This window comes from Charadrius vociferus, unplaced genomic scaffold (assembly GCF_000708025.1).
Source record: "Charadrius vociferus isolate BGI_N301 unplaced genomic scaffold, ASM70802v2 scaffold113, whole genome shotgun sequence".
Taxonomy (NCBI): domain Eukaryota; kingdom Metazoa; phylum Chordata; class Aves; order Charadriiformes; family Charadriidae; genus Charadrius; species Charadrius vociferus.
This window is the reverse complement of record NW_009647755.1, coordinates 21,574-35,104: the sequence shown is the minus strand read 5'-3', so window position 1 is coordinate 35,104 and position 13,531 is coordinate 21,574. Positions and strand designations below refer to the sequence as shown.

The 13,531-nt window shown below is 40.9% G+C and overlaps 1 protein-coding gene across 1 annotated transcript; it reads right to left on the bottom strand.

The window, feature by feature from the left end:
* Positions 1 to 4,101: 4,101 nt before the first annotated feature.
* On the bottom strand, positions 4,102 to 10,585 carry KLHL31 (kelch-like family member 31). Its single transcript, XM_009882133.1, has 3 exons — positions 10,412 to 10,585; positions 6,687 to 7,890; positions 4,102 to 4,834 (listed from the first exon to the last, which is right to left on the bottom strand). The coding sequence occupies exons 2-3, from the start codon at positions 7,856 to 7,858 to the stop codon at positions 4,102 to 4,104; spliced, it is 1,905 nt and encodes a 634-aa protein (XP_009880435.1). The 5' UTR covers positions 7,859 to 7,890; positions 10,412 to 10,585.
* Positions 10,586 to 13,531: the final 2,946 nt, after the last annotated feature.

The following is a 13,531-nucleotide window of genomic DNA, read 5'->3' as shown; positions in this document are numbered from 1 at the left end:
ATAATATAAAGCATGGTCTTATCCAGTCATTTCATTCATCATGTACTTTTTCCTGCAAGAACTGCCATTTTAAAAATCACAACACAAAACACTTTTCAACACCGCTTAGCTTAAGTTGATGCTAATTTTGTCTGCTTCCCTCTTTAACCAGCTAGAAGTTGGCACTTAAGCTTACTGGACTCTTGACCAATCCACAGATGATCTCGTGGATTAACTTCAGGAAGAGATTGAACGATCATGACCTCATCTTGATTAATAACTAAGCACAAAGTCTTCCCTCCAGAGTAACTTTCCGACAGTAAGTTCCTCCCTCACAACCTTGTAACACACTCTCCCATGCACTTACCCAAGCATGAATAAACAAGAAAACAAAACATTATCAAACTGTTTCACTCACACACTGAAGAAAGCTTATTTTCAGATTTGAATTCCTCAGAAGCACAGATGTTGTCAACTATAAAATGCATGGGCATAAGGAATTTTGAAAGTAACAGCTTTTTTTTTTTTTTACACTTAGTATAGCATTAAAGCAGATCCCTGTAGTGTTTTGACAATCTGCATCTCATATATTCCAAAGCTTTCTGCTCTACTAAATATCACCATATACAGTAGTTCCTAACTGCATTTTTAAAATTTCTTTTTGTGATATACAATATTTCAAGTTCAACTGAGATGTTGTTATTAAACATCTGGAGACTGAAACTATGGTACTGGACAATGAAAGAACACCATCCCATAAAACACAACGTACAAACCATTTTTCACAGTTCTAACAAAATGAGATTGTACATAAAAATGTCACAAATAGCTCAGTACATTGGTATGATCAAAATAATATTAAGTCCAGCTGATATTGTCACATGTTAAGGGCCAAATCCTGGCTCAATGAGCAGTTGAAGCCTAAACAGATGTTTAGAGAAAATAATATAAAGCCACACTGAAGTGCTAAACTGATAACAATACCATTTGTTAATCTACCTAAGATTTTTGGCCTGAAGTATGTATCTAATTTGTGCTACAGAACGACCACATGGCCAGTGGTGCTTGGCTCCTGTCCTAGGACACGTCTTTATGGATTTGTTGCGGCCAAGGGCAGTGGAGGCTGAGGAGCAGTCTTCCCTCTGGATATGACAGTTTTGGCAGGCATCTATGTCTACTGTGCTGCCAGAATTTGGCCAAGAGTTCAAAATCCTGTACATCTTATTCTGCAGTCCCAGTGAAGTCAATGGAACTTTTTTGTGAGTAAGATGAAAAGGATTTGGCCCCCAAAGTTTTTAACCCTTTAAGTAGTAAGAGAGTAGTTTCATTGCACTTAGCCCATCATTCACAAAGAACTTTCTACTCAAAAACAGGAGATGGTTGTTGATGCACAGGAAGTGTTGGCTCACAAAGAGGAAAGCAAGCAGCAACATCTGACTACTCACAGCATTTTGGAATTGAATTCCTAAAGGGAAAAAGAGACACTTGCATATGACAATTTCATCCAATGTCTGTCTGAGGCCAAAATTCTTCAATTCCTAAATACCATCTAAATGGATAACTTAAAAACAGTAAATAACTGGAGTCTGTGTACGGCTATAACTGGATATGTGTATGTGTGTCTTCATGTCTTCATTGGACTGGATGGATAAGCAATTTCATCTAATAATACTAAAATTCTACAAAAAAAAAAAAGTTTTGGAGCAGATGGATTTTTCAAAGAGCTTCCTAAATACTTTTATATGGAACACATGGTCATGACTTTGGGAAAAGAGAAATTTTGCTCTCATCCACAAAAAGCTTTAGTGACTGGAATGGGCAAGAACAGCATTTTCATATTTAAACCAAAGTAATGTTACTCTGTTACACAATTCCATGTTTTGTTCTGTGACTGTGGGTTTGAATTAATGAGAATTAAACAGGATAAAGAGTAACTGTATGCAAATTAAATTAATTAAAACTATATGACAGTGCTACTCTGACCAAAAGTTATTGCAATGCAGTATATTCTAATAACATGAAGCACTCAAAAATAGAATGTGGGATTTAAAATTGTTTGGTCAGGATGCAGACATGAACTCTTAAGTTCCAGTAAGAACTGGAAAACAGGACTGCGGGCCATGGAGTTTAATCCCAACCAATGAAGCGAATGACTTCATCTCTAATACTGTGTCACGCTCATGCTGATGCTCAATACATAGCTGCAACAAAGCTACAAAGAGCAGAGTATGAGTCCTGAAAATGCTTGCCTCAACAATATCTACACTTACAGACAATTTTATAGCATTCCCCTTTTGCAAATGACATAGATAAAAATCTGTCTGCCTTGTAAACACTGCTGAGAGTGTGCCGTCTCATTGGCACCAGAGCCTGGAGGTGTCAAGGACAATCTGAGGAAACCCCACGTGAAGCCTCTATGAATTGGTTAAGGTGAGTTAATTCCTACCCCTTTGGTTATATTAAATCATTTTAGTTCCTTGTATTGCTTCTTTCCTTCCCTAACAGAAGGATGTAGACGTTTTATGCTGACAGCAGGCCTTTGGTATCACATTCTCAGGGGACATCATAGGCTGAGGCTGCATATCCCTTTGGCTAAGGGAATAGGATTTGGTTTCATGCTTAATTCTCCCACTGCATGCTGAAATTACGAAGAAAAGGTCTTGGAAGGTAATCTGAGTTGAGTGAATACTTCACTCTACTCACTGGGGAAACTTCACAGACTTCAACAGGCACAGCATTAGTCTAGCCTTTGGAAAAAACATGAATAAAAGCTCCTCAAAAAATAAATAAGGCTGTAATGAAGTCTTCAAAAGGAGTCATATAATGGTATGCCCAGGAAAAGGTTAGTTTGGGTGATGCTGTGCCTACACCTGATAAGAAAGCTGTTAAGGTATCTCTTTGTTACTATTAAGGAAAGTCTTTTTGATTTCATCCAGTTTTCCCATTATTCACCATTTTCCACACATATGCCCTACTCTTAAAGGCAGATCCTGCAGTTTTTATTCCGTCTTTGTTCCTCACTCCACTGTCAGAATAATACTGAGTAGGAGGGATGCTCTGTGTATCTCTTCTACTCTTAGACACTGTCAGCCCTTGGTGCCTCCTGGCATGAACTCAGTTTCCAGTTTTTGACCATTCTGCAGCAGCTCCTACCTCCTTGCATTGGTAAGGACCTTCTTGGATGAGAAGATAACCCCGAGGTACATTCCTACACAGATGGAAAGTGTAGGAACAGGAGGAGACATACTGACTGACCTTCGTGCCTTCCACCTGGAGTGACAGGAGAGTCTCCCTGTGGTGAGGAGGAGGATGGGGCAGTGGACTGCTCCTTGGTGTACACATGGAGGTCAGGAGAGCAATTTGGCACCCAAGGCAGCCCTTGGGGCTGGCCCACAATGCTTACAGAAGCGAAGGTATTTTGTGGATTCAAGTCTTGAAAGCTCTATCACAGCATTAGATATGAGAATTAAAGGGTTTCATGGCAGAAGATAGGGATCTCTTTCTAACTTGTGAAGGAGAAAATGTTTGGAGAAATTGTCTGTGACTACCACTGCCCCAAAAGGGAAGTATGCATGTGCGATATGCTATATTTTTGGGGTTTGGGTTTTTTTTTTCCTTCTGTTTGTCAATATAGAAAATGCTTAGAAAAGAACAAAACAGCAATTTTATGATGACATGGCACATTTCTGATGTATGTTAAGATTTATTACTAGTAATATTTGACTTTTAATTTGGTTTCTGAATGCATTTAAAACTCAGTATTAAAAAAGCTTCACAACAATCTTCTGAAGCATGTTTATCTCGATTTTACAGGTAAGGAAACCAAGGCACAAAGAAATTAAATGATTTGCCACAGCTAGTACAGTAAGCCAGTGGCAAAGTCAGGAAAAGAAAGAAATTCTACAGTTATGGGTTCCTGCTAAGAAAACTCATCTTATCTCTAATATGCTGTTTCACACCACCTGTATTAAAGATCATGAAAACTGGCCAATTTGCACTGTTAAAACTGTTGCAAAGCCGATGATTTTTTTTTTTCCATATAAGCACAAAAATGCTACTTAAAGGGTTAATTATACTGCTGTGCTGGTAAACATTTTTCCTTGTTGCTGGTTAGACCCGTATTTAAATACTGACTGGGACAGAAGAGACTGAGCTGGCCCTGGACTCCCTGGTCTTGGTGTTGGGCATGGATATCGTACAACAAGATACGCCCACAGTGGCCTCAGGCAGCTCATCTTCCTCCGTCCATTCATTGAGATCCGGGTTATAGCACTGAATGCACTTCTTATATTTTTTCTCTATTTCATTCCAGCCACCCACTAAGTAAATTTTCCCGTTAAGGGTGGAGGCGCCAGCCGTACTAACTCCAGTTTGGAGGGGCGCTGCGTAACTCCATTGCCCCGTGTAAGGACTGTAACACTCCACGGGGAGAACGTCGACCCTTTCGGCTCGCCCCCCCAGCTGAGACCCACCCATGACATAGACCCTCTCCAGAAGGGACACTGCGCAGTGCCACCCCCTTGGGGTGCTGAGGCTGGACTTATCCTGCCAGCTATCTTTGCTGGGGTCGTACATGCACACTGAGCGAGAGTAAGCATTATTAATGTAACCTCCCGTGACCAGGATCCGACCATCCACCACTGCGCTGGCGTGGCAGCACCTGGGCACCTCCAGGGGTGCCTTCATCTGCCACTGATTAGTTGCAGGCACATAGCACTCAACCGAGGAGAGGCACCCCTCAGAGTTGCGACCACCCACTGCAAAAAGGAGGCCATTGAACACGTTCAGGCTGAAGTGGGTGCGCCGCTGATTCATGTTTGCCAGGTGAATCCAGGTGTTGAAACGAGGATCGTATCTGGAAGCATTAAAAAAAAAGAGGGTAACTGTCTCACATCCTGCTCTGCTAAATTCTACAGTCCTGTCTCCGTCCCACTACTGCTGCAACCACGGAGTTGCTAAAATTTTAGCTATTTATTTAGCCCATTAGGAGTCAGTGGAATGAAACTGGTATTCCTGGTGAAATTTCCAAATAAATTTAGCTTTTGATTAGCGAAAAAAAATGGTATCACTCAAACCTGGTATTATTTCAATAAAGTAAATCTGACTCTTTTCTGTAATTTGATTTTGTATAACAGCCTCATTAGGATACTGGAAAGAGATACTTTAAACTTTTAGAAGTTTTTTTGCAATTTACACCTACAGCAAAGATGTCAAAATTTACTCAAAGGGTTTTAAAAAATGTTAGGTGGTGATTTATACTTCTATCTTTTTAGTACTTCCTAAGTATTCTTTCCCTGGCACTCATATGGCTTACGAATTATGTGGAAAGAATGTCTTTGCTTCCTAAAACCATACCTATCTGAAATAACATTCTCTGTTGTTGACATTTAAATGAGCAACTTTGAAGTAGGAAATCGCACATTATGACTCCTGAAGGAGTTGAGTGAGGTACATTAGTACACCCATACATTTCTCCTGTTGCATGCTGAGGCGACCAGACAATCGCATGAGAAAAAGACTATAGGAAAGTAATTGCTAGCTCTCATACTGCATTGTCATCTGCAGCTCTGAAAGCAAGTCCACAGACAAACTGATGTGACTTGACATGCTCGAAGTTAATGGCAGAACAGGGAGCAGAATCCATTCAGCCATGGACCACAAGGATTCCCCCACCACCTCCCCACCACCAAGGTGTGCACCAAGCACACAGCTCCTTGTGAGAATGTGAGGCATAGCTTAAAAGCAGAAGGTCAGGAGAGCAGCAGCATAATCTCCTTCATGTGAGATATTTTTCTGACAAAGCAGATTACACAATAAAAATGATCTAGAGAAGGTTCCATGTTTGTTGATGTCTTCAGGAGAAGTTATTTGAATGTTCCTTCTGGGAGCAGGAAAGGAAGCGTTGGTGGACTGTGAATGTGTATCGCGATTGCATGTCCATAGCCTGTCTGTAGATAAAAAAGCTGAGTTGTCTCCTCAACTCCAGCCTTTGCTTCAAGCTATTGTGTGTCATCAGCTTTTAGGCTGAACTATTAAAAAATGAGTACCATCCACTTTGACTACTGCATGTTAGCCTATGAATTCTTCTGACCTTGCACTCACCAGTGCAGTCCTTGGATGACTATACATAGGAACTGTAATATTTCAGAAGTGAGGTATTAGTTGGAGCACACTGTAGAAGAGAAATATAGCCTTCCAAGAGAGGTGACATTGTTTCGAAAGTCTCAATAAACAAAACGGCTAAAGGATACGAAATGTAGTATAAAAGCTGTTGAAAATATGGTGGACAGAGCACAGAAAATCAAGACTATAGTACCTAAAGAGTGGTTTGCAGAACTTTCTATGAGGCATCAGAAGCTTCTGAAATTTAAAAAATCTCACCTTGTCTGATTTGGTGCACTTTAATAGTCCCTTAGAACATCCAAGAACTTCCTATTTATGTTTCTATTTCCTTCACTTGGAGGAAGTTTTCTCTGTCTTCCTCACTTCTCGTGTGTGTGTAACCACGGGGAAGTTTTTGGATAACTTCAGTTGCATATTTCTGTTTATTCACACTTTAATATAGAATAGCATCCATACCTCCCCAACCCTGTCCCCTTTCTATTTATCTGAGCAGTCCACGCTGCACATCGCAAACCAGCTTGGTCTATCTACCTGCATTGTTTGGAATTGATCTCTCCATCCCTTTTAAACAAATAACCAGTTACCTGCAGAAATTGCTGACCGCATGCTTGGCTTGGTTCCTGGCATCATTCTGATCTTCCCCACCAGCCACATAGAGAAATCCATCCATCACCGTCACACACTGATTAAAACTTTTAGCAGGCATTTCACTCAGCTTCTTCCATCCGTTTTCAGGATCTCTGTATAAGATGTCTCTGCTGAGAGACTTTTCTGTTAGAGCAGGGCGTCCTCCTACAGTAACTAAGACTCTGAAACCTCCACGGATCCTCGTTCTTCTGGACTGCAGTGTATTCTGATGGTAGGGAAGCAAATGATAGTTCATTGCATCCACTAGGAGCTTATGGCAGTCTGCATCTTGCATCATTCTCGGCACAGTTTGCACATAATTGACAAGGTCTTGAGCTGAGATGGTACCAAAACGGATATTACCTAAGAGATCAGCAGCAAACTTTACTCTTTTTTGGTCAAATTCCAGCCATTTTATTGCAATCTGGAATGCAACAATTTCAGAAGGCAACTGCAAGTCATCATCTGCAAGAAGTTCATTAATCTGATCAAAAGTAAGTTTTAAGAACTGGTCTGTTTCTGAAAATTCAATAAAGTTGTCTCTAATAAATTTATGCGCTGCTTCCTTGGTTGTTTTTAGTCCATATGTTTCTGCAATATTGGCAATGTACATACAATTCTCAACATTGATTTCTTGGATTAGAAAATCACAGCACATCTTTACAAGGGTGTGAATCTGTAGATAAATTGCTGTGGAAATAATACTACCTATTGTATAAAGTGAGAGAGTAAGTTTTCCAGTGTAAGCATAGGTGATAACAGTAGCTAGACCCAATGGGGATATGTCATTGAGATCTACTCGTTGAGTGGAGGGATCTTTCTTTAAGATGTTGTGAAAGTAGTCACTGCTTGAAGCCATCACCACCTTGTGAACACTGAAGGATTTGGTTTTGGTACTGATAGTCAAATCACAAAGAAAATTTTCTTGTCTCATTCTGCTTAGACCTTCCAAGAGATTTGGGCTATATGATGGGTCAGAAACTTCAGATGAGATGCAGCTGAAACCATTTCCTCCATCTAGAAGTCCATTCAAGCCATTTAGTTTACTGAGGGGGCCATCTTCCACAATGATAGTCATTTCATTGATGTCTGCTTTGTTCTTCTTCACATTCTTCTTCTTAGGGGCCATGACTGCAATGAAATATTACAGCCAAGAGCTTGCTAAAAATAAAATTAAAACATTTAGCACTACACTCTAGTTGTTAAATTTAATAGCGTAGTGATTATGCAACAAATCTAACCTTTGTCAATACATATAAATGCCACAAAACCACAACAGACAGGATAATCTATCTTCCTAAGAACTATTATACTGTCCTAGATTATAGTGGATGTTTAGTAATAACAATGGATACTCAAATTGTGAAGAATACACCTACAATGCCTAAAAAAAAATTCCCTTTTTTTTTACTAACAAGGTCATAAAAAGAACATCCCCCTATTGTCACCATATTCAAAGAGTTAAATACTCTTCCTAAGCATTAAATGAATTTGCCAGAGCGTAGAATTTTGTAAATACACATTTAAATCAGCCAGGCTCTAGAGATGAATTCATTAGACTGAAGCATAGGAAAGATATGGGCCCCCAACTTTGTTTATCCTTACTCCAGGGCTAGTACAGGTTTACAGGCAATTTTGGAATTTGACAAGGAAATATTAAGAGCGGGAGATATTCTTTAAAAAAACAGGCAGCATAAGACATAAGGACAAAGTGAATTTTAGTATGATGTAATGCTGATTTTAGATTTCGCATCTGTTCCAAATTGCTTCCAGTTTTTTGTAACTTTTGATTTTCTAGACTAGTGGTACTCTACTTCTCACGTCAGATTCAGAAATATATTCTACTCATGGCATACTTTGCTTGCTTTTCAATATCAGTAATTTGAAACATAATCCTACATTTAGGATTTTGTCTAATTAGGATTTTATTTGAGAAAAATGTCATGCAAACACTAGCAGGATGTGGTATTTTAAACAAGTTCTTTATGCGTGAAGGTTAATAATTACTCCCGTTATGTTAGAACGGATATTTGAATTAGACTTATCAACTCTAGGCAAGTTTCAGATCTTGCTGAAATGAAGTTCTTTACAGTGAGGGTGACAGAGCACTGGCACAGGCTGCCCAGGGAGGTTGTGGAGTCCCCTTCTCTGGAGATTTTCAAGACCCGCCTGGATGCAGTCCTGAGTAATGTGCTCTGGGCAATCCTGCTTTAGCAGGGGAGTTGGACTAGATGATCTCTAGAGGTCCCTTCCAACTCTGAAAATTCTGTGATTCTGTGAAGGGCCAAGATTTTGTCAAATGCAATGTGGGACGGCTCCTAAGTAATTTTCAAAGGAGCTATTTCAGATAAATATATGTATGTGCAAATACATCTTGAAGGAAAGCACTGATCTTCAGTAACATAGTTAAAACAGAGTTTTACCTCTGAGAATGCTGAGATCAGCATTCAAATATATTAAAATATAGCATTTATCTTCAATTTATCTATTGATTTTAAAACAATTTACACCAGCTAATTTTCTCTGTGATCCTTGCGCTCATTCATGAAAAAATGAAACAATAAAACAAACGACCAAATTATTTTAGGTAACTTAATAAAAAAGTCCAGTAATATTTCAACCTAAAATCTCAGCACATCAATTTTTCCTTAAGCACACAGCACGTAACAAAACGGCAATTTAATTATAGAAAGGAATGGTTGCTGCCTGTGAGCACCAGGATTATTTTTTTTTTGCTGCTGCTACTGGGTGATGACCATGTGGAGGGCAGGCGAGGGAGAAGGCCATGTGTGCCCAAAGTGTCAGTGTCAGCCCGTGCTGACGTGAGCTGCGATCCCCAAAATGTCGGTGTGCCAGGGCTGGGGTCAGCTGCTGCCCGGCTCCCCCAGCTCCGGCTGCATTCCAGGAGCTGCATCTGTTGAGACCTATCAGAGTCACCTCCCAAAATAGCAACCTCCCAGCAGCTTGCCATTTTAAGACAGGTTCAATCGAAGGTATAGCTGGTGTTTTAGTACACTTTGGTGGTTTAACACAACTTTTATTTCCAAAAAAACCTATGCTATCCCAAGTGTCATGTACGTTTGTTGACAAAGAATAAAACAAAATGAAACTTTTGGATGTTTTTGTATGTTACTCACATAGTTACAACTTTGCATATTAATAGCCACAACTTTATAGCCGGCAAGGGCATACTTTTTCAGCAGTCATATTTGTGGTTCTAAATATTTTTAGAGACCCATAACTTAGAGATTTTAATACATGCAGCACTTAATGTTTATTGCCTCACTGCATCATTGCAGAGCGCATTTAAATCCGTGACATTTTAAGCTCTCCGTTCAAAAATGTCCACTCTTCAAAGTTTTTTTCCTGAAAAACATTTCTCCATCAGCAGAAATGTCACCAGCTAGTTTAGTGTATAATCACGTAAGTGACAGGACATGCAAAACCAGTGAAACAAATCAAATGATCCTATCATAAATCCAAGTTACTGAACTTTGAAAACCCTGGTTGATTTGGTTTTATACAGCTGTTTGCTTTTACCTAATTTATTTTAGCTTAAGAACAACTCATGCCAAAGGACACTCAGGGTCCCAAAACAATGCATTCAAACAACCAACCTTCCCCCCTCCTTTAAAATGTTACTTCTAACCACTATCAAAGTGAGGAGTTAAAAACCCCTTACCCTCCTCGGAAAAATGGTGTCCCAGACCTGTCCAAGAAGCTGTCAATGAAAATGCCTCTTCCTCGGAAAAATGAGAAGACAAAAAGAGAGGAAATGTGGTAAAAAAGAGAGAAAGATCAGAGGCCACTTTGTAAGTCCCAGCTCGTGGTTTCCAGTGTGACGCTTTGCTGTCACAGTGAGCAGAAGAGACCGGAGCCTGCGCTCGGGTGCTCTTTAAAATGACCCCTCCTCTCCGTGCCTCACTCCCTGCCTCTGCCCAGTCACCGGAGCTTGGCTTCCCAGGGCTGCCTGGCCTCCGGAAAATGGGGGGACAAGCCTGGACCTTCTAAATGCACAAGTAACAGGGAGGGGAACGTGAAGACAGTAGGTAGATCCACAGCAGGTAATAATTGGCCCAGGTGAGTGCGGACCACTGGGTTCCCCACATCAAAGCTGGGCGCCTGGGCAAAAGCCAGTATGCTCGGGAAGGGGGACAGAACATAAGGAAGATATTTTTCATGATGAGGGTGATGAGACACTAGAACAGGTTGCCTACAGAAGCTGTGGATGGCCCTGGAAGTGTTCAAGTTCAGGATGGACGGGGCTTTGAGCAACCTGACCTAGTGAAAGATGTCCCATGGCAGGGGGATTGATCTTTGAAGGTCCCTTCCAACCCAAACCATTCTCTGATTATATTATTCTATGATAAGTCAGCATGCTTTGATTTGTTGGTAGAATGCAAGCATCACGGTAAGGCCACAGGGAGATGTACCCTGGTCAACTAGAGATGTGAACAAAACTCAGGTCAGCTTTAGATCGTGACTGCTTTGTTTGCTCTGAGCCCTTTGTGTATACTCAGCCAAATACTATGCACCCCGAAGCTCATACTTAGTTCACTATGATAAATAGTTACAAAAAATATCTTTAAATGCATTAATCTGAATGCGTTGAGTAATCACACCAGTAATGTCTTCAGGAAGACTGAAGCTCCTTATGCAGATTGGAGATAACTGTGAAAGCGTATTGAATTTCAGTGGGAACTGCAGTCTTTTCAGTAAAAAGATGGAAAATAAACTCATTTTCTTTTTAAGCTGCTGAATAAATGTACAAGCTACTACTTGCACATGCACAGGCCCTGATTTCACAGAAGGTGGCTTTGAGGAACTGTGTTCAGCAAGGCACCCAACCCCAGGTGGGTCACTTGGACCTCCCCCTTGAGGCAGACCTCTCCCAGTACTCGATTACTCGCTCCCAGTTCATTGCCTGATTTTGCCCAGCCAAGCCTCTCAGATCAATCCACCCCCGAAACTCTCACCTAGCTCTTCTCCTTAGCTCATACAAACCCCACTTCTCCTTCTGGTTTCATTCTTTCCTCGGAAACTCACCCAGCACTGACAGTAGGGCACAGAGAGGACCCTAGGGATGAGATAAGAGTTTGCAAGCCTTGGAGAGGAGCTGATGGCACAACACAGCTCTCGAGCACATAGTGACAGAGCAATTATTGGAGCTATATTTTTGTGTGTGGCAACGCCACTTCTTCCTGACAGGAGTCCCGCATCGATGCCAAACAAATGAATCCTCATAACAATCAGCATTCACCAGCAGTTTTGAAAAGGAGTCCCGCATCGATGCCAAACAAATAATAATGCCTCATAATAATCAGCATTCACCAGCAGTTTTGAAGGACCAAGTAAATTTGGAATTCTTTCCTCTGCCAAAGTTATGACAGGTGATATGAGAAATGCTACAGTTAGATCTGGTGCTAGAAACAGTTTTCTTGTTCTAGGAAAGTTTTTGAGGTTTTAAATGTTTTCTTCTTTTTGACCAGCATGAAGTCATGATCTTTCAGAATAACTGGGCAGAAGTGCAGCAAGGACATTCTCCTCATCCCAAAAAACATAGTAACTTGATAATTAAGGCTTTCAAGCAACATATCGGAAACCCAGCTTCAATTGCATAATCCATATGACAATCTAAGCCTCAACTTCCTTACTCAAATATTACTTTAACTATAATGCTTGTGTGGGATGAAGCTCTTCCAAGATTTCTTCTGTATAAATGCCACTTTGTATAAGTAATTTCATATTTTTAGGGCCAGAAAAAGAAAGAAAGAATAACTGGTTGCGGATGGCCAGTTTTAAGGTAGGGTTGATGAAGTCTCTACACACTGTGAAGATGAGTTAATTATTTCTGTAAAATATAAGATGAGCATGGGAACTGGAGACCCAGTCTGCAACAGGGACCTAGATCTGTTTTGTCCATATCCAACCTGAACTCTCTACCTACTGTATTGCCCTACCAGCTATTTTGGTTTCTCTACTGATAAATTTGCTACAGGCTGTGCCAAGCTGTAATAAGATCTATTTTGCAAGAGTAGTAACCCTAATGTGCAAATACCAGGCTTTTGCCTACTTAAAATTCCCCTGTAATTCAAACTAGGTACACTCTTTTTAACACTTCCCCCAAACATTGCTTTAAAAAGTGAAAGGTGTTCTATATGTCTATTTTAATTATATCTACATTAAATTCGAAGGAGATAATGCAAACCCATACATTTTTTTTAGGAGGGACTCATTCAGCTTGGAGTCTTTCACGTGCATGCTCAGCCCCAGCAAGCTCCATGGCAAAGATCCCATTTCAGCGATGCAGTTCACGCAGCATCAAAGACTGATTCCCTGCTCTACTTTTTTTGCGACCTTAGGTAAACCACAGAGGAGCCACACTGAAAGTTGCAGGGCCCAAAAACACCATGTGTCATCCCTTTCCCCCCCCCCCCCAAAAAAAAAAATAAAATAAATGCACTAGCCATCAGGTTGTAAATAAGGCAGGACAGAAAGAAAAGGATGCCCTCTTCAGCCTGAGTGCTGCCTTCACCGGCAGGTTAGGACTGCAGGAGCATGCCTGCGGGCACAGTCATGCCTTCATGGGTTTGGCCTTGCTATCAGAACAGGTCAGGGGTTGATCTGCTGGAAAGCAGCTCTGCAGAGAAGGACCTGGGAGTCCTGGTGGACAACAGGATGACCATGAGCCAGTAATGTGCCCTTGTGGACAAGAAGGCAAATGGCATCCTGGGGTGCATCAAGAAGAGTGTGGACAGAGGTCGAGGGAGGTTATCCTCCCCCTCTACTCTGCCCTGGTGAG

Excerpts from the sequence above, each read along its gene's own strand:
- KLHL31 (XM_009882133.1), bottom strand. The coding sequence starts at position 7,858 with ATGGCCCCTAAGAAGAAGAATGTGAAGAAGAACAAAGCAGACATCAAT. Across the intron at positions 4,835-6,686 it reads GCGGTCAGCAATTTCTGCAG|ATACGATCCTCGTTTCAACA; the intron begins GTAACTGGTTAT and ends TAATGCTTCCAG.